A 20,088-nucleotide genomic window follows, 5' to 3' on the forward strand; every position below is an offset into this window, starting at 1 on the left:
AACATTTTCTCTTGTTTGAAGGATGTAAGTGACTCAACTATACACTCTGGATAATTGTGGATTAGATTAGTAGTTAACTGAGTTTCATTGTTTTTCTTTCTTCTTTAGTATCATTCCTTTGAATTTTGATGATTATATATTTAAGATCTATTTTTATATTAATGTTTGTGCTTGAAAGTTCAGTTTATTTTTGTAAATCTGTCAAAATATTAAATTTCTAATAAAAATATCTTCTAAAAAAAAATAAAAGACGTGGATAAGTACATGAATAGGGAAGGTGTGGAGGTATATGGGCCAAACACTGGCAAGTGGCACTAGTTTAGTTTGAGAACATAGTCAGCATGGAATAGTTGGACTGAAGGGTCCGTTTCTGTGCTGTCTGACCGTAACTGTTCTGTCGTGGTCTTAAAACCATTTTCTTGCCTTCCACTTTAAAAAAATGTCTACTCTTCCTGTATCCAAAACATAAACCACAAAAAAACACACCTCATCCACACAACATAAAAATCCACACTTTGTTGTTCAAAAATCAGATGAACTCAGCCTTGAATAAATTCAATGACTCCCTAACTGCAGGAAGACATCTCCACTTCTAATCTCAGTTCAGCCTGCTAATATACCACTTGCCTTGCTGCACCTGTCTGACAACTGGCATTGACTGATGTAGAAGGATGCCTCTAATCAAAGCACTGATCACAGGGTGGTCTGGTTTCAGGACCTGATTTCTCTATCCTCTGTTGATCTCCCTGTTCCCACAGACTAAGATGTCGGTCTGTTCTCAGCTCTGCTGGATTTCTGCTAAAGCTTTGACCCCGCCTTTTATAACTTCGGGAACGATAAAATATTCAATCAAGACCCAAGCCACAATCTCCCAGCCGGTCAACTATCCTAATACAAGGTGTAGTCATAGCAGGGAATCAAACAAGAAAAATAAAACAAAATCGTAAATAAATAGGTACACGTGCTTAATGTTTGTTCATGAGGAAGTAAACCAGAAATAGGGGTCTCCCAGGAATCTTCCAGTGCCCTACTTGAGGAATTCTGTCACCCTTACACCTATGAGGATCCAGCTATGAATTACAACAACATTTACACCAACAGAAATAAAGCAACGATTATCAAATAGAGATAAACAGCACGGACATAGACTGTTTCTCTATCTCATGCACACACGAGATAGATCATCCATGGGGGTGGGTTTGTATTTGCAGCATGATGTTTGCAAATACATTCTACTTTGCAAGGTTTGTAGCTCAGGTTGAGGATTAGGGTGTAGGTTTGCTCGCTGAGCTGTAGGTTTGATATCCAGACGTTTCATTACCTGGCTCGGGGTCGTCATCAGTGGCGACCTCCAAATGAAGCGAAGCTGTTGTCTCCTGCTTTCGATTTATATGTTTGTCCTGGATAGGGTTCCTGGGGTTTGTGGTGATGTCATTTCCTGAGGGGTTGATAGATGGTATCTAGATCTATGTGTTTGTTTATGGTGTTGTGACTGGAGTGCCAGGCCTCTAGGAATTCTCTGGCATGTCTTTGCTTAGCCTGTCCCAGGATAGATGTTGTCCCAGTCGAAGTGGTGTTTTTTTTCATCCGTATGTTGGGCTACGAGGGATAGAAGGTCGTGTCTTTTTGTGGCTAGCTGGTGTTCGTGTATCCTGGTGGCTAACTTTCTTCCTGTTTGTCCTACGTAGTGTTTGTGGCAGTCCTTGCAAACCCCCGGAGTATGGGTCTGGGTGATATACGCGTCGGCAGGTCGGTGTGGACTTGTTGGGCCGAAGGGCCTGTTTCCACACTAAGTAATCTAATCTAATCTAAAAAGATTTACAAGGATGTCGCCAAGACTGGAGGATTTGAGCTATAGGGAGAGACAGAACAGGCTGGGGCTATTTTCCCTGGAGCGTCAGAGGCTGAGGGGTGACCTTTATAGAGGTTTATAAAATCATGAGGGGCATGGATAGGATAGATAGACAAAGTCTTTTCTATGGGATGGGAGAGTTCAGAACTACAGGGCATAGGTTTAGGGTGAGAGGGGAAAGATATGAAAGAGACCTAAGGGGCAACCTTCTCATTTAGAGGGTGGTACGTGTATGGAATGAGCTGCCAGAGGAAGTGGTGGAGGCTGATACAATTGCAACATTTAAAAGGCAACTGGGGGGATACGGGCCCCGTGTTGGCAGGTGGGACTAGATTGGGTTGGGATATCTGGTTGGCATATACGAGTTGTCCAGGTTCAGGTGGATTGACAGTACTGAAATACCCATAGTGCCCAGGGATGTGCAGGTTAGGTGCATTAGTCAGGGGTAAATGTTGAGCAATAGGGGTAGGGGAATTGCGTGGTGAGTTACCCTTTGGAGGATCGGTGTGTAGTCTTTGGGTCGAGTGGCCAGCTTCCACACTGTGGGGAGTCTCTGAAGGGGAAGGGATTTTTGTAAACTGTGCAGGCAACGCAGGCGTAGTGCGGGGGCCTGCTGTTGGCCTTGCCCTGCCCCTTGCACCTCCCCCTGTTGTTGAGCTGTCTAAAACACAGCTACTCTTTCTCTGCCCTTTTGCTGGGGGCATCTGCAGCTGTAACAATGTTGGGCCACAATAAAGGTAACCAGAATGTACTGCTGGGCTCAAGCTCTCATTGAAAGCTCCAAGCGGTTTTTGTTTTAAAGCTGCTCATTTCTTGCAGCCTCCTGCACTAAGTTTCCAAAGTCATGTATCAGATGGAGCAGTGAATGAGTAGCTGGTTTCGTTAGAAATTATAAACTTTTCAGGAGTGCAGGTACTGCATCATTTCATCGGCAGTTTACTGGCAGCACCGGGAGGTATGGGCTGTGTTCATTAGAAAGGAGGTGGAGGTGCTGCTGTTGGACTAGGTGGGACAAGGTTGATAAATCACAACAGTGGGTTATAGTCCAACAGATTTATTTGGAAGCACTAGCTTTCGATGCGCTGCTCCTTCATCGGGTAGCTGTGGAGCAGGATCATAAGACGCAGAGTTAAGAGCAAAAGGTCACAGTGTCATGCAACTGATATGATATATTGACAAATGTAGATTGATGTTAAACATTCAGCACACTTACCTTAATTGTTCACACCATTGAATAAAAGGAGTTGGGACATCATGTTGAAGGTGTACAGGATGTTGGTGAAGTCACTTGTAGAGTACTGAGAAGGCTTCTGGTGGCCCTGTAATAGGAAGAATACTATTACAGAGAGTTCAGTAAAGATTTACCAGGATGTTGCCAGGACCGGAGGGTTTGAGTTATAAGGAGAAGCTGAGACTGTCTTCACTGGAGCACAGGAGGTTGAGGGGTGACCTCATTGAGATTGATATGATCATGAGGGTTCTAAGTAACATGAACATCAAACAGCGAGGAGCCTGCACGGTTATGTCAAGTGAGTGGGGGAGAAATTGTGGCATTTGGACACTTTAAATCCATCAAAAACAGCATCTCCATAGAGCATACTGTGCATGTCAGGTGAGGTGCCAGAAGACTGGAGGTTGGCTAACGTGGTGCCACTGTTTAAGAAGGGTGGTAAGGACAATCCAGGGAACTATAGATCAGTGTGCCTGACATCAGTGGTGGGCACATTGTTGGAGGGAATCCTGAGGGACAGGATTCTACCTTCATCTAGGTGGATGGGCTGGGACTTTTTCACTGGAGCATTGGAAGTGGAGATGTGATCTTATCAACATTTATAAAATCATGAGGGGAGAGATGAGGTGAACAAAGGGTGTCCTTCCCCTAGGGTTGGGGTTTCAAGATGAGGGAGCAAATTTTGACGGTGACAGGAGAAGGATTTTAAAAAGACTTGAAGGGCACAATTTTTTTTTTTACACAGAGTAGTTCACGTGAGGACTAAATGTCTAGAGGAAGTGGTGGATGCAGGTACAGTAACGTCATGAATAGGAAAGGTTTGGAGGGATATGGGCCAAAACACTGCCAGGTGGGAGTGGTTTAGTTTGAGAACATAGTCAGCATTGACTAGTTGTACTGAAGGGTCTGTTTCTGTGCTGTCTGACTCTGGAACTGTCTTAAAACTGGATACTGGTCTTACAACCATTTTTTTGCCTTCCCCCACAAGCATCCACATAAAAATCACATGAACTCAGCCTTGAATATATTCTATGACCTCCTAACTGCTGGAAGACATTCCCACTTCTGAACTTAATTCCTCTTGCTAACACACCACTTGCCTTGCTCATTGCCTGCTGCACCTGTCTGACAACTGGCACAGAAGGACGCTGATGCCCCTCTGAACATCCACGCATCATTCCTGATGAAGAGCTTGTGCCTCAAACTACGACTGTCCTACTGCTCGACCCACTGTGCTTTGCCAGTTGTGGTCTTCTCTACGTCAGGAAGACCAAGCGTAAACTTGGGGAATGGTTTGCCGAGCATCACAGCCGGATCCACAGAGGCTGAGCGGACTTCCCAGTCTCCACCCATTTTAATGCCCCTTCCCACTCCCCTTCTGACAAATTGGAGGAACAAAACCTCATCTTGTCTGAGCAGTCCACAGCCCGGAGGACTCGACACTAAGTTCTCCAATTTCAAATAATCTCCCATCCCATCCCCCAACTCACTTCCCAGCCCTTTCCACTCTTCCCTGCCAACTAGATTCCTTCCTCCCATTCACCAACCAGGTTATGGGGATAATGCAGGAATAGGATACTGATTGAGGATGATCAGCCACGATCATAATGAATGGTGGTGCTGGCTCAAAGGGCAGAAGAGCCGACTCCTGCACCTATTGTCTATTGTACCTTCTACCTGTCTCCACCTATCCTCACTTCATCACCCTGCCCCCAGCACACCCTTGTTCCACAGCTCTCCCTATACCCACCCCCAATCCTGAACAAAGGTTCCACCAGATACCTCAACTCTTCCACCTACTGATACTGCCTGGCTTGCTGCATTCTTCCAGTCTCCTGCCTGTCTATTTTGTCAATTGAGACAAAGGCTTGGACTAATTTTTCCAGAGTCTGTCCCCTCACTGGATTCACTCCCAGTCCTTTCAGTTGCTCCAAGTCAACAATTGAACCCCAGAATGAAACGTAAATGGAAAAGGGGGTGAGAAAAGAGAGTGCTGTACTCACAGACGTTGGACAGAGGAAGGAAGCTGCAGTCTGAGTGAAGCTCAATCTTCATTGAGAGAGGGGAGGGGCAGGAACTTCAGAACCTCATGGCCCAACTTCCGCGTTCACCAATAGGGGAGCTCCGAATGGCAGGAGGACAAGTCTCCTTCCGGTCCTCCAGTGTCAAAAGTAGGTTTCGCCCCCTTTCTGCCGACAATAAGGAACACGCCCAATGTTTTGGTGACATTAGCAAACATGTGCGCTACTTGTTGACACCGAGGAGTGTACACAATATGCTCTGTAGCAATGCTGGTGTTACTGACAGATTTTAAGTTTCCAAATGTCTATTGGAGATCAAAAAGGGCAGAGCGATATTTTTTCCCCCATGTGGCTCAATATTTGATTGCTTTTGCATTTGTTTGGCTGTAAAAAATGAGGTCTGCAGATGCTGGAGATCACAGCTGCAAATGTGTTGCTGGTCAAAGCACAGCAGGTTAGGCAGCATCTCAGGAATAGAGAATTCGACGTTTCGAGCATAAGCCCTTCATCAGGAATGAAGGGCTTATGCTCGAAACGTCGAATTCTCTATTCCTGAGATGCTGCCTAACCTGCTGTGCTTTGACCAGCAACACATTTGCATTTGTTTGGCTGCTCAATGTTTTTAAGTTTTTCCTCCGTGTTGGGGTGACCTTCACAACTAGAGGACATAGGTTTAGGGTGAGGCCACAAAGATATAAAAGATACCTGAAGGGCAATGTTTCCCTGCAGAGGGTGCTGCAGGTATGGAATGAGCTGACAGAGGAAGTGGTGGAGGCCGGTATAATTACAGCCTTTAAAAGGTATCTGGATGGGTATATGAATAGGAATGGTGTAGAGGGATATAGTGCTGGCAATGGGGACTAGATTAATGTAGGATATCTGGTTGGCGTGGACAGGTTGGACTGAGGGGATCTGTTTCCGTGCTGAAAATCTCTACGACTCTAAATAATAAAAAGTCAACTTTTCCAATGAACATATCCATGTTAACAAGACTTAGTGCAGAACCTGCTTTACTAACCGTTCTCAACAGGTCCTGCCCCTTCAATAACTGAGGAACATATACATGCTGGTGCATAGTATCCTTCACTAGTATTTACACACTACCCTCAACAATTGCACAAGTAACAGCAAAGGGTAAACAGCACAAGGATTAAAACACAGTGAGGGGTAAACAGCACAAGCGCCAGTAAAAGCAGATGGAAAGTGAGTGTAAAATGTGACTATGACAGGACAGGCCCCACATTCCTTCCCCTCCGTCCCCCCCACAACCTGCCTCACCTTTCACCTCCCGGGCCCAGTACCTTCCAGGTGGCCCCATAGTTGACACAGGGGCCGCCCCACGACCAGTAGAACTCCACCACCCAGGCGGCCGACCAGTTCCCAAGCAGGCCCTTAACCCCATCCGCCTCCAGAATGGTCACCGGCTCCTGCCTGCTGTACAGCCGGCCGGTGTGGCCGTGACACAGCAGCTGCACCAGGAAGGCGGCGGTGACCAGTGACGGGGGTCTGCCCCGGGCCGCACGGCGCCATTTTCCTAACGGCCGCCGCTTCGCCGCTCGAGCGACTTCTCCTCCCAACCGCCTTCACCCCCGCGTGACGTCTGCACGGGGGGATGGGCGGGGCCGGGGGAGCCTCACCGTCACCAAGCAACAGCCACCTCGCGCTACAACTGCTCATTCACAAAAACAAACTCTCCTGTCTCGCTCTGCAGCTGCAGGGGGGACACTGCCACGTTTCGAGGAGCCCTGTCTACATTGGGAAAGCTCACGGCTCCATTTAAACAGATATTCCGACATCTAATACAACGATGTTAACTTTCAACTGCGTTCAGGGAACATGTATTTTGCTCTGAGTAAGTCTATTGAGTTTAACTGCAGCACGGCTGTAGTTTTAAACTTGTTTGCTTTCCTGAACAGCTAGGTTTAAATGTTTTATTCGTTAGAAGAAAATTAGTGATAGTTCACATATCCACCCTGAGATGGGGTGGGTAACTGGATTGAGTGGGTAGGCGCCATACTAAGTTTAACTTTGGGGACAGCCTTTGAGCTGCATATGAACAAACTGCTTACATGTTGCACTTATCGACTGATAAATATCGGCTCTTGTTATCTTAACACTTAGCCTTCTGATTGGACATTGCAAAGGTTCACCTCCCGCCCACACCCCGCCAGCACCCTTCCCAAGGGTCTGACCCTCCCTCTCTCCAGGCACACAGTCTGAATAATTGACGAAGCAAAATTCACTGTCAAATCCCATCAACATGGAAGATCCCAGCCCACCCTACCTCCCACTCTGTCCCCAACCCATCCAAAAACCACAAAACATCATCTCATCTTTAAAAAACAAAAGAAAAACTGGACCGCATCAAAACGTTCAACAACGGTCAACGCTATGACTGTTACACAACACTTTACGGAGCTACATTTCAACTTGAGTTCGTTTGCATTCCCTCATGAGAGTTCACATTAAAAGCTCATTGTACCAAATCAACGGCATGCCACAGCTCTCTGGAATTCAGCGGAATTCTTCCTGGTATCCCTCATGTTTTCTGGTTTTTTTTGAGAAAGGAGACCCTCCCGTGAGCTTCGCCTTCAGATCTCCTTGGCTACGCCCAAAGTTTCGGCTGATCAGTTCAAGCACAGGGTCGCAGCCTTTTCTTGCTAAGCTCAGCTGGCTTAAACGTTAGCAACGCCTCTGGTTCCCGTTGGGATTTACGCTCCCGAGCGCAGACCTGGCCCGCAGCCTCTAGTCCCACAGTTCCTGCTGACTGCAAACTGCCCTTCTGTCAGCAAAAATACAAACACGACGGGGACAGTGTTCATTTCGCTATTCTCAATGTCAGCTCTGACCCCCCAAAAGGTTCTCTTTTCAGGGGCGGGCATGTCAATTGCCTACTTGGGGGTTTGGTGAAATGTCTCAACAAGTGTTTCCGTTTGTCTATATTTACAAGAATTCTAACCCCAACTAGACATTTACATGTAAAATCTAAGAATTATGCAATGTGACACATGAAAGCATGATGAGGAGCATCTCCTGTGTCCTCTCTCAGCTCAGAGAAGACTTAAACCCCGCTCCCCCCTGTAACATTCCTCCAGGTGACAAAAGGAACTTAACGCAGGCGGATTATAAGGGGTTGCTCAGTGGTCACAGCGCCAAGGGACCCGGGTTCAATTACAGCCTCAGGGGCGACTGTCCGTGTGGAGTTTGCACATTTCCAGCCTGTGCCTGCGAGGGTTTTCTCCGGGTGCTCTGGCTTCCTCCCACAATCCAAAGATGCGTAGGTGAGGGTGGATTGGCTATGCTAAATTACCCATAGTACCTAGGGATGTGTACGTGAGGGTGAATTGGCCATGCTAAATTACCCATAGTACTGTTAGGACAGAATTTGTCCATGCATGTTCGTTTTAGGAGGAGAGACAACAGACGCTCAATTGTTTGGCACAAGCAGACTTTATTGCAGAATCGTAGCTGATACAGTGAATCACCCTACATTCACTGGAGAAGGCGCGTTCTGCCTTCCCCTCCCAAATCTGCTCCTGCTATACTCTTTGCTAAGCAGAGCTTCGCGGAGCTACTAAGCATTGCCTTATTAGGACATTTCGCGTTTGCTAGGCGTTTCCTGTTATTGAGCTCATTTGGGCGTTGGCAGCTGAGCTGGCCACATAAGCAACAGTTTCGATTTCCCAAGCAGCAGCTGCAGCTACAGTTTCGATTCCCCAAACAGCAGCTATAGCTCCACCCTCCCTTGACCTATTTTATCCTAACAGTACCCAGGGATATGTAGGATTGGGTAATTTAGCATGGCCAATCTACCCTAACCTACACATCCCTGGGTACTATGGGTAATTTAGCATGGCCAATCCACCCTTAGTGTAGGATTGGCCAGGCTAAATTGTCCTATAGTATCCAGGGATGTGCAGGTTTGGGTGGACTGGCCATGCTAAATTACATAGTGTTTGGGGATGTGCAGGTTAGGGGGCATTGACCATGCTAAATTACCCATAGTGCCCAGGGATGTGTAGACTAGGTGGGTTAGCCAATGGGAATTGCAGGGTTACAGGCAGAGGTCTGGGTGAGGTGTGGGTTGGATGGGCTGAAGGGCCTACTCCTACACTGCAGGGGTTCTAAGCGTGAGATGAGGTGCTTGACGGAAACGATGGGGAAGAGGCAGTGAAAACACAACGAGACCGTTTGAAAGTGGGAGCATGACAGGGGGGGGTGGGTAAATGGGATGTGGTGAGGGAGGGGGCTTAGGAGAGAAAGAGACACAGAAAGAGAGGGTCACACACAGATACAACTGGTGAAAGTGGGGAAGATTGTGATAGGTTCAGATAAGGTGGAGGAAGAAAAGCTGTTCCCTATTCACTGATAGTGACAAGGTCAGGGGCGGCCTGAAGTTCAGGGGTTTGAGCAGGAGAGAGAGGGGGAAAACAGAGGAAAAACAGGTTTACCCAGCAATATGCTGGAACCCGCTGTCACCTCGGAGAGACAGACAGACGCAGAGGCAGATGCAGAGAGAGAGAGACAGAAAGACACAGAGACGGGGAGGTAATCAGATGAATGGCCTCCCTGTGCTGTGAGATCCAAAAGGAGCACGCGAGCAGCTGCCCCAGTGTTTCTGGCGGTCTGAGGCATCTCCCCCTTGCCCCATTATCGGTACCGCTCTCCCGTCCCGTTGGCACCCTCCCGGTGAACGGCCCACTCTCCCAATGCACTCAAGCTGCCCCTTCCCCCCCCACCGGGGGCTGGAAGAGGACGGAACAGCCCGTTCCGGAGCGGGGCTCGGGAACACTGCCCATGTCCGCGACGTCCTTTCCGAGAAAGGAAAGGAAAAGGACAACAGACTGGGGACCACCCACATCAACGGGAACGACAGTTCACCCTCAGACAAGGCTTTGTCAAGAGATATACAGCACGGAAACAGACCCTTCGGTCTAACCCGTCCATACCGACCAAATATCCCAACCCAAACTAATCCCACCTGCCAGCACCCGGCCCATATCCCTCCAAACCCTTCCTATTCATATACCCATCCAAATGCCTCTTGAATGTTGCAATTGTACCAGCCTCCACCACATCCTCTGGCAGCTCATTCCATACACACACCACCTTCTGCATGAAAAAGTTGCCCTGTAGGTCTCTTTTATATCTTCCCCTCTCACCCTAAACCTATGCCCTCTAGTTCTGGATTCCCCAACCCCAGGGAAAAGACTTTGCCTATTTATCCTATCCATGCCCCTCAATTTTGTAAACCTCTGTAAGGTCATCCCTCAGCCTCCGACGCTCCAGGGAAAACAGCCCCAGCCTGTTCAGCCTCTCCCTGTAGCTCAGATCCTCCAACCCTGGCAACATCCTTGTAAATCTTTTCTGAACCCTTCCAAGTTTCGCAACAGCGGGGAGACCCAGAAATAGAAAAGACTGAAGGGGGAAGTCAGTGGTAAATCTTTTGAAGAGGTTACAAAGGAGAGACCTCTGTCTGCAGCGGGACTGACCCGCACAGTAGCAGGTCGAGGTGGACGGCATTTAAGGAGAAGCTGGATACAGACGTCAGGGAGAAAGGAACTGAAGGGAATGCTGCTGTAAGGGAAATCAAGTGTGAGCAAGTGAAGGGGAGGTGCGTAGAGGCTCACATGGGTCAGAAATACTGAGAGAGACCAGTTGAGCTGAAGGACCTGACTGGAGACTCAATGGGACAGAGAGTGAAATCTTGGATCCACCTGCAAGAGAAGGAGAAACACGTGATTTACCTTCCAGGATTAAGCAAGTCCCGCAGATTCTACAGATCACTTTATGGCCAGAGCACTGAGTATAGGGGTTGGGGTCTGGACAGGACGTTGGTTAGGCCACTTTTGGAATACACAGGAACCTCGATTATCCAAAGGACACATGCAGGGTGTATTTCAGTCACTTGACGATTAGATCCCTTACAGTGTGGAAACAGGCCCAACCAGTCCACACTGACCCTCCGAAGAGTAACCCACCCAGACCCATTTCCCTCTGACTAATGTACCTAACACGACGGGCAATTTAGCATGGCCAATTCACCCTGACCTGCACATCTTTGGACTGTGGGACGGAACCGGAGCACTAGGAGGAAACCCACGCAGACGCGGGGAGAATGTGCAAACTCCACACAGTCTGTCGCCTGAGGCAGGAATGAAACCCGGGTCCCTGGTACTGTCAGGTAGCAGCGCTAACCACTGAGCCACCGTGCTGGTTCATCTAATTCTGGATAATCGAAGTTCCTCTGTATTATGTGCACTTCTGGTCTATCGGAAGGATGTTGCAAAACTTGAAAGGGTTCAGAAAGATTGACAAGGATGTTGCCTGGGTTGGAGGGTTTCAGCTACAGGGAGAGGCTGAACAGGCTGGGGTTGTCTTCCCTGGAACATCGGAGGCTGAGGGTTGACTTTAAGAGAGGTTTATAAAATCATGAGGGGCATGGATAGGGATAGACAAAGTCTTTTGCCAGAACTAGAGGGCATAGGTTTAGGGTGAGAGGGGAAAGATTTAAAAAGGGTCCTAAGGGGCAACATTTTTCACACAGAGGGTGGTGTGTCTGCGTGTGGAATGAGCTGCCAGAGGAAGTGGTGGAGGCTGGTACAATTGCAGCATTTAAAAGGCATCCACTTGGGTATCTGTGTAAGGAGGGGTTTGGAGGGATAGGGCCAATTGCTGGCAAATGGAACTTGACTGGTTGAGGATATGGAGGAGTTGGAGCGAAGGGTCTGTTTCTGTGTTGTACATCTCTACTTCAGGAGGTAATGCGCAGTCGCAGGCTCGCAGAGTCACTGGATGCCAAGGGGATGAGAGCACAGCAACTGCAGTGACCCTCCCCCCTCCCACCCAGGGTTAAGCCCTGGGCGGTGACTCACAGCGGCTGGCCCCGTCACTTGTGCCCCCGCTGGTGCTGCAGCAGGTGCTGGGACTGAGCGAAGCCCCTCCCGCAGACGGGTCAGGTGAACGGCCGCTCCCTGGTATGGACCCGCTGGTGCTGCAGCAGGGTGGACGACCGGGTGAAGCCCTTGCCGCAGACCGAGCAGCTGAAGGGCCTCTCCCCAGTGTGGACCCGCTGGTGGGTCAGCAGGGTGGACGAGTGGGTGAAGCTCTTGCCGCAGACAGAGCAGCTGAACGGCCTCTCCTTGGTGTGGACCCGCTGGTGGGACAGCAGGGTGGACGAGTGGGTGAAGCCCTTGCCGCAGACGGAGCAGGTGAAGGGCCGTTCCCCGGTGTGGACCCGGCGGTGGGTCAGCAGGTTGGACGAGTGGGTAAAGCTCTTGCCGCAGACCGAGCAGCTGAACGGCCTCTCCCTGGTGTGGACCCGCTGGTGTAAGAACAGGTGGGATGACTGGGTGAAGCCCTTGCCGCAGACGGAGCAGGTGAAGGGCCGCTCCCCGGTGTGGACCCGCCGGTGCCGCAGCAGGGTGGACAAGTCGCTGAAGTCCTTCCCGCACTCGGAGCAGGTGAAGGGCCGCTCCCCGGTGTGGACCCGCTGGTGCCGCAGCAGAGTGGACGAGTCGCTGAAGTTCTTCCCGCACTCGGAGCAGGCGTACGGCCTCTCCCCGGTGTGGACCCGCTGGTGGGACAGCAAGTGGGACGACTGGGTGAAGCCTTTGCTGCAGACGGAGCAGGTGAAGGGCCGCTCCCCGGTGTGGACCCGCTGGTGCCGCAGCAGGGTGGACGAGTCGCTGAAGTCCTTCCCGCACTCGGAGCAGGCGTATGGCCTCTCCCCGGTGTGGACCCGCTGGTGGGACAGCAGGTGGGACGACTGGGTGAAGCCCTTGCCGCAGACGGAGCAGGTGAAGGGCCGCTCCCCGGTGTGGACACAGCGGTGGATCTCCAGCACGGAGGGGGATCTGAATCCTTTCCCGCAATCCCCACACTTCCACAGTTTCTCCATGGCACGCGGAATGCCTCCTGAGACTTCCTTTCCCCACAGTGGGCAAACTGGCTCAGGCACGTGCCCCTGTGGTTCAGGTAAAGATGATACTTTAAGAGCCTACTGAAGCAGACAAAAACGTTCAAAGAATTTTCCCCTTCTGGACTGAAAGAGGGACGTCTCTCCTGTCCCACGAATCAAGGGGCTCTGTCAGACCTTCACATGGTACTCCGTTGGGGAGCTCTACCTGCAAAGCTGCTCTTCTCATATCCTGTGAAAAGGGGATTACAAAAGTCATTGCTGCCTGCACATGACAGGAATTCAGAACAGATCATTCTAGTTTCTGTAGAACTTCCCTAAAACAACCAAGTTACAATATGCAGATGCCAGTGTTGGGCTGGGGTATACAAAGGTAAAAAAAAAATCACACATCACCAGGTTGTAGTCCATTAGATTTGTTTAGAAGTTCGAGCTTTCAGAGCTCTGCACCTTCATCAGGTAGCTAGTAAAACCTCCAGGCCAAAAAGACAGCAGATGCTGGAGATCAGAGTGGTGCTGGAAAAGCACAGCAGGTCAGGCAGCATCCGAGGAGCAGGGGAAAAAAAAACAATCGACATTTCGGGCAAAAGCCCTTCATCAGGAATGAGGAAAGAATGAGGACACTTTCCTCATTCCTGAAGAAGGGCTCATGCCCAAAACCTCGATTCTCCTGCTCCTCGGATGCTGCCTGACCTGCTGCGCTTTTCCAGCAATACATTTCCATTATCTGAAATATTAACAAGTTGCCTGATGAAGTAGTGTCTCTCTGAAAGCCAGTGCTTCCAATTAAACCTGTTGGACGATAACCTAGAGTTGAAAAGGTGCTGCTGGAAAAGCTCAGCAGGTCAGGCAGCATCCAAGGAACAGGAGATTTGACGTTTCAGGCATAAGCCCTGAAGAAAGGCTCTGGCCCAAAACGTCGAATCTCCTGTTCCTTGGATGCTGCCTGACCTGCTGAGCATTTCCAGCAACACATTTTCAGCTCTGATCTCCAGCATCTGCAGACCTCATTTTCTCCTATAACCTAGAGTTGTGTGATTTTTAACTTTAAAAAGTGTTGCAAACCTCCACCCGACACACACACACACACTTTTCTTCAATTCTCACTCTGCTGTTTCTGATATTACCCATCCCCCAGTATTGTCCAGAAAGGGACTTATTACCTAAAAAAAGCTGTAAATCTCCATCCCACACACTCTTTAACTCTTGCTGTACCTAATATCCCACCCCCACCACATGCTCCAGCAGGGTCTGACTGATGCTCATTGACTGAACCACACTCACCTCTTCCTGGACACAGCGACCCTCCACACCAACACAATATCAGCTTCCCTTAACCCACCCCCGCAACGGCGCATATGCAGGAGCAACCGATCACGTGAATCGAGGGACCGCCGTCGTCACAAAGGCCGTGCGTTGATTGGACGGAGCGCCCGTCCGTGCGGCGTTCCAGCCTTTCCCATTGGTCCGAGTAAAAAATGAGGTCTGCAGATGCTGGAGATCACAGCTGCAAATGTGTTGCTGGTCAAAGCACAGCAGGCCAGGCAGCATCTCAGGGATAGGGAATTCGACATTTCGAGCATAAGCCCTTCATCAGGAATCATTTCCCATTGGTCCACCGCGCCGCGGGTCACGTGGCGGCGCTGGTCGTTGTGACGCCCACGCCCACGTGACCTCTCTCCTGCACCCACCACCCACGCGCCCGTCCCTTCACCTCGACTCGGGGAGGCATGACCAATGGGGAGCCTTGGAGGACCGGAAGGAAGGATGGTCCTCCTACCAATCAGAGCACCCCCTCATTGTTTGAATGCGGAAGTTGGAGCATGAGCTCCTGCTGCTCTCTCTCTCTCTGAATGAAGATTGAGTGTTACCCCAGACTGCATCAACCTCTGTGAGTACAGCACCCTCTCTTCTCACCCCTCCTATTCCATTTCTTTTCTCATTTTGGGATTAAACTGTTGGTTTGTAGGAAGTGAAGTGAAAGGAGGTGAACTGAGGAAAGGTGCATATGCTGGATGCATTGGTCGAGATCGCTGTCTGTGTCTCTGTCTCTCTGTGTCTGTGTGTGTCTCTCTCGTGTCCTTCATCAGGAATTGCGGAGGGGGAGGGGTGGAAAGGGTTCTGAGAGATAAATAGGAAGGTGGGAGTGGGGCTGGGGGTAAGGTAGATGCAGGTTGGTGGCGGGGGCGGTGATGGCGACAGGGTGGAGCAGATTGTTGGGAAGGAAGATGGACAGGTGGGACAGTTTAAGAGGGTGGTGCTGAGTTGGAGGGTTGGAGCTGGGGTGGGAGGGGGGAGGGAATGTGAGGAAACTGGTGAACTCGATGTTGATGCCATGTGGTTGCAGTGTCCTAGGCCACCTGATACCTGGAGGAAGAATGCCTCTGCATTGGGACCCTCCAACCATACAGGATCATTCTCCCCCTCCCCCCCCCAGCCCAATCCCAGAGACAACCCTCTAACTTGGGAATGCTCTTTTGAACTGTCCCACCTGTCCATCTGCCTTCCCATCTATCTGCTCCACCCTCCTGTCTGACCTGTCACCACCTTCCCCCGCTTTCATCTACCCATAGCATTCTCAGCTCCCTTCCCCCAGTCCCACCTCCCTCCCATTTATCTCTCAGTCCCTTTGGGCCCACCCCACATTCCTAATCAAGGGGTTATGCCCAAAACGTCAAACCTCCTGCTCCTCAGATGCTGGCTGACCTGCTGTACTCTTGCAGCACCAGACATTTTGGTGCTTATTTGTCTGGATGTTCTGATGTGACCCATTCGCAGATGTGAAGTCACATTCGAGAAAAACTCCTTCATGGAATGTGGGCTTTTTTTTTTGGCAAGGCCAACAATGTTTTCGTCCCTAACTGCCCTTCAGACAAGAGGATTGCCAGACTTTAGGGGGCATTTTAAAAGTCAAGCACGTGAGCCATCATATGCAGGCAGCACCAAGTTAATGCTAGCGGGTTTCCTTCCCTGAAGACCGTTATTGAATCAAATGGGTTTTCAGAAAAGTTTCATTCTCTCAATGACTGAGACTAGTTTTCAATTCAGATTTTAAAAAAATAAATTTAATTTCCCCAAGGTTTGTTTTTACTGGTATTTGAACCCATGAGCCCAGATTATTTGCCTGGGGCCTCTGGATTGCTGGTCCAGTGTTGTTGTTATAACATCACTGACTCGCCTGGACAGCATTGAGAGTCATACAGATGTATAGCACACAGAGACCCTATGTGCAACTGGTGCATGCCGAGCACATAGCCAAAATTGATCTAGTCCGATGTGCCAGCACGTCCCTCCAAACCCTTCCCATTCATATTCCCATCCAGATGCCTTTTAAATGTTGCAATTGTCCCAGCCTCCACCACTTCCTCTGGCAGCTCATTCCATACACGCACCACCCTCTGACTGACAAAGTTGCCCCTCAGGTCCTTTTTATGTCTTTTCCCCTCTCACCTCTAGTTCTGGACTCTCCCACCCCAGGGAAAAGACCTTGTCTATTCACCCTATCCATGCCCCTCATCATTTTATAAACATCAATAAGGTCACCCCTCAGCCTCCGATGCTCCAGGGAAAACAGCCCCAGCTTACTTAGCCACTCCCTATAGCTCAAACCCTGGCAACATCTTTAACATTTTCTGAACCCTTTCAAGTTTCGTTTAACTGAACAGTAAAAGTCATACTGGACAGGGATATATCATAGTGTTACTATGCAATATGTATTTATTTACGACTGTATAAATTTGATTTATAATTATTTCTAGTTATATCATAGTGTTGTAGCCATGTTATGTATTCAAAGTTTGTGAGAAGATTTGTAGCTCGGGTGCTCGTTGTTGTGGTTCTGTTTGCCGAGCTGGGAATTTGTGTTGCAGACGTTTCGTCCCCTGTCTAGGTGACATCCTCAGTGCTTGGGAGTCTCCTGTGATGCTTCTGTGTTGTTTCCTCCGGCATTTATAGTGGTTTGTCTCTGCCGCTTCCGATTGTCAGTTCCAGCTGTCCGCTGCAGTGGCCGGTATATTGGGTCCAGGTCGATGTGTTTATTGATGGAATCTGTGGGTGAGTGCCATGCCTCTAGGAATTCCCTGGCTGTTCTCTGTTTGGCTTGTCCTGTAATAGTAGTGTTATGGATGCGGATCATTAGCTGTCTTCCTCTTTGTCCTATGTAGTGTTTTGTGCAGTCCTTATTGTGTACAAAATCCCATGCAAGGCCTGCACAAAACATTACATAGGACAAACAGGAAGACAGCTAACGATCCGCATCCATGAACACCAACTAGCCACGAAACGACACGACCAGCTATCCTTGGTAGCCATACACGCAGATAACAAGCAACATGAATTCGACTGGGACAACACTACTATTATAGGACAAGCCAAACCGAGAACAGCCAGGGAATTCCTAGAGGCATGGCACTCATCCACAGATTCAATCAATAGGCACATCGACCTGGACCCAATATACCGACCACTGCAGCGGACAGCTGGAACTGACAACCGGAAGTGGGCAGAGACAAACCACTATAAACGCCGGAGGAAAGATCACAGAAGCGCTTCACAGGAGGCTCCCAAGCACTGAGGATGTCACCTAGACAGGGGACGAAACGTCTGCAATACAAACTCCCAGCTCGGCGAACAGAACCACAACATGTCATGTATTTCCAGTCATACCCGTTACAGGACAGGAGAATACTGGGCTCAATGCTGACTCTGTGGATGAATCTAGTCAGACTCATTCCTCTCTATATCCACAGAGTCCTGTAAGTGTATTCCTCTATAGGGTCCCTCCAGTCTCACTTGGGTATTGATCGACTCCACTACAGTCATCCTCAGAGCGAGCATGTTCTAGGTCTTGTTACCAAAGCAAAGTTCTTGCTCTGATTCTCTTTCCCCTCCCCCCTCCACATCTTGGTCTGTCAATATGGTAGAGAGAGGTGGGGGGGCAGATAACTAGGTTAGCAAACTGCATGAGGGTGGCATGGTGGCTCAGTAGGTAGCACCGATGCCTCATAGTGCCAGGGACCTGGGTTCAATTCCAGCCTCGGGCGACTCTCCCTGTGGGTTTCCCCCGAGTGCTCCGGTTTCCTCCCACAGTCCAACCTTGTGCAGGTTAGGGTGGGTTGGCCGTGCTAAATTGCCCAGAGTGTTCAGGGATGTGTAGCTTAGGTGCACGTGTCAGGGGTAAATATAGGGGAATGGGTCTGGGTGGGATACTCATCACAGGGTCGGTATGGACTTGTTGGGCAGAAGGGCCTGTTTCCACACTGTAGGGGTTCTAATTCTTAACTTTTCTTGGAGCTAAATCTGCCAAATGTCAGGAATCAGAAAAATTGGGAGGGAGCGTATTAGGTACGGCAGTAGGGAGAGTGTGTGGGATGGAGACTCACAGGTTTTGGGTTATGGGCGTGGAATGAATATTCTGTGAAATCGATCTGTTACAGTGGTTAGCACTGCTGCCTCACAGCGCCTGTCAGACCTGGGTTCAATTCCCGACTCAGGCGACTGACTGTGTGGAGTTTGCACGTTCTCCCCGTGTCTGCGTGGGTTTCCTCCGGGTGCTCCGGTTTCCTCCCACAGTCACAAAGATGTGCGGGTCAGGTGAATTGGCCAAGCTAAATTGCCCGTAGTGTTAGGTAAGGGGTAAATGTAGGGGTATGGGTGGGTTGCGCTTCGGCGGGTCGGTGTGGACTTGTTGGGCCGAAGGGCCTGTTTCCACACTGTAAGTCTAAGTCTAAACTCTGAGATTCTACGTGATACTGACAGCGATGACTTTCTAATTGACAGGCTTTCACAGGAGGATTTACCTGCATATCTTGAACTAATTGCCTCAGCCAGCTTGACTCATTGGGACTGGAATTTTATCGATCTTTTGAGTGGAGAAGGAGGATTGTCCCGCCTGCTTCCAGAGATCTGACTGGTAAAGCACTGAGATGCCGCTGTTCGAGGGTGGAGGGAGCTTTACCGGAGCGGAGAGTTAGCCAGCCGGCCCCCCGCAGCAGAGTGGGACGTCAGAGGGAGCGTCGAACCTGGAGGGAGGCCGCGCCGTGGGGAAACCGTGGAAGTGTGGGGAATGCGGGAAGGGGTTTCGAGTCCCCTCTGAGCTGGAGACCCACCGGCGCGGTCACACCGGGGAGAGGCCGTTCTCCTGCCCCGAGTCCGGCAAGGCCTTCATTGGGTCCTCCAAGCTGCTGAGGCACCGGCGGGTCCACACCGGGGACAGGCCGTACCCCTGCCCCGGTGTGGCAAGGCCCTTCACCCAGCTGTCCCACCTGCAGACGCACCGGCGCCTCCACACACCAGGGAGAGGCCTCTCACCTGCCCCGGGGGCGGCAAGGCCTTCAATCGATCGCCGACCCTGCGGACGCACAGGCGCCTTCCCAACGTGATCGCACGGAGTTGAAGTCTGCAGCGAATCCCACCCAGGACTGGGGGGATCGTGCCCCGTGGGGGGATTGTGCCCCGTTCGAAGACAGTGGGTGAAGCGGGAAGGGAGCGAGGCTTCCTTTCTGCCGGACTGGCCGCTCTCGCTCCCTTTGCTTCCCGTGGGACCGATGCTGTTTGAGGCTGGGACTGCACGTTCCCCGGGCCAAAGATCTGCAGGAGCTGAGGAAGTGCACTCCTTTCACACCGGATGGTAAATCATGTTTGTCCCATCTATTTCAGTCTTAAATACCCTCCGTGACCTGGCCTCCCAGCCTCCTGTGGCAGTGAATTCCACAGATTCCCCACTCTCTGTCTGAAGAGGTTTCTCCTTATCTCCGTTCTAAAAGGTCTAAGGCTGTGCCCTCGGCTCCTGGTCTCTCCTACCAATGGAAACATCTTCCCAATGGCCACAGATAGTTCAAAGTCAAATACAATAGCCTCTATTCCATTGAGTGTCCAGCACACTTTATAACACTTTGTAAAATCAGGAGGGCCATTGATGAGGTGAGTGGCAGGTGTCTTTTCCCGATAGAATAAAGAATATTCCAGCACAGGAACAGGCCCTTCGGCCCTCCAAGCCTACACCGATCCAGATCCTCTATCTAAACCTGCTGCCTATTTTCTCAGGATCTGTATCCCTCTGCTCCCT

At 50.2% G+C, this 20,088-nt stretch overlaps 1 protein-coding gene and 1 long non-coding RNA gene across 3 annotated transcripts; both read right to left on the reverse strand.

The window, feature by feature from the left end:
- Window positions 1–2,890: 2,890 nt before the first annotated feature.
- LOC132811290 (uncharacterized) lies at window positions 2,891–5,268 on the reverse strand. The gene is made up of 3 exons (XR_009643255.1): window positions 5,087–5,268; window positions 3,066–3,171; window positions 2,891–2,953 (listed from the first exon to the last, which is right to left on the reverse strand). It is a non-coding gene; the product is annotated as an uncharacterized LOC132811290 (long non-coding RNA).
- Window positions 5,269–8,558: 3,290 nt separating this feature from the next.
- Window positions 8,559–14,390, reverse strand: LOC132811288 (zinc finger protein 271-like). Of its 2 annotated transcripts, XR_009643254.1 has the most exons (3): window positions 14,307–14,390; window positions 11,980–13,254; window positions 8,559–10,821 (listed from the first exon to the last, which is right to left on the reverse strand). XR_009643254.1 is itself a non-coding variant. In XM_060822791.1 (2 exons), the coding sequence occupies exon 2, from the start codon at window positions 13,002–13,004 to the stop codon at window positions 12,060–12,062; it is 945 nt and encodes a 314-aa protein (XP_060678774.1). In that variant the 5' UTR covers window positions 13,005–13,254; window positions 14,307–14,390; the 3' UTR covers window positions 11,507–12,059. The 2 variants fall into 2 exon arrangements, 1 of the variants encoding a protein (XP_060678774.1); XM_060822791.1 differs by lacking the exon at window positions 8,559–10,821 and having other exon boundaries at window positions 11,507–13,254.
- Window positions 14,391–20,088: the final 5,698 nt, after the last annotated feature.

Source organism: Hemiscyllium ocellatum, unplaced genomic scaffold, assembly GCF_020745735.1.
Source record: "Hemiscyllium ocellatum isolate sHemOce1 unplaced genomic scaffold, sHemOce1.pat.X.cur. scaffold_2178_pat_ctg1, whole genome shotgun sequence".
NCBI classification, from domain to species: domain Eukaryota; kingdom Metazoa; phylum Chordata; class Chondrichthyes; order Orectolobiformes; family Hemiscylliidae; genus Hemiscyllium; species Hemiscyllium ocellatum.

Bases quoted from the DNA above. Each gene is read 5' to 3' on its own strand.
- LOC132811288 (XM_060822791.1), bottom strand. From the start codon at position 13,004: ATGGAGAAACTGTGGAAGTGTGGGGATTGCGGGAAAGGATTCAGATCC.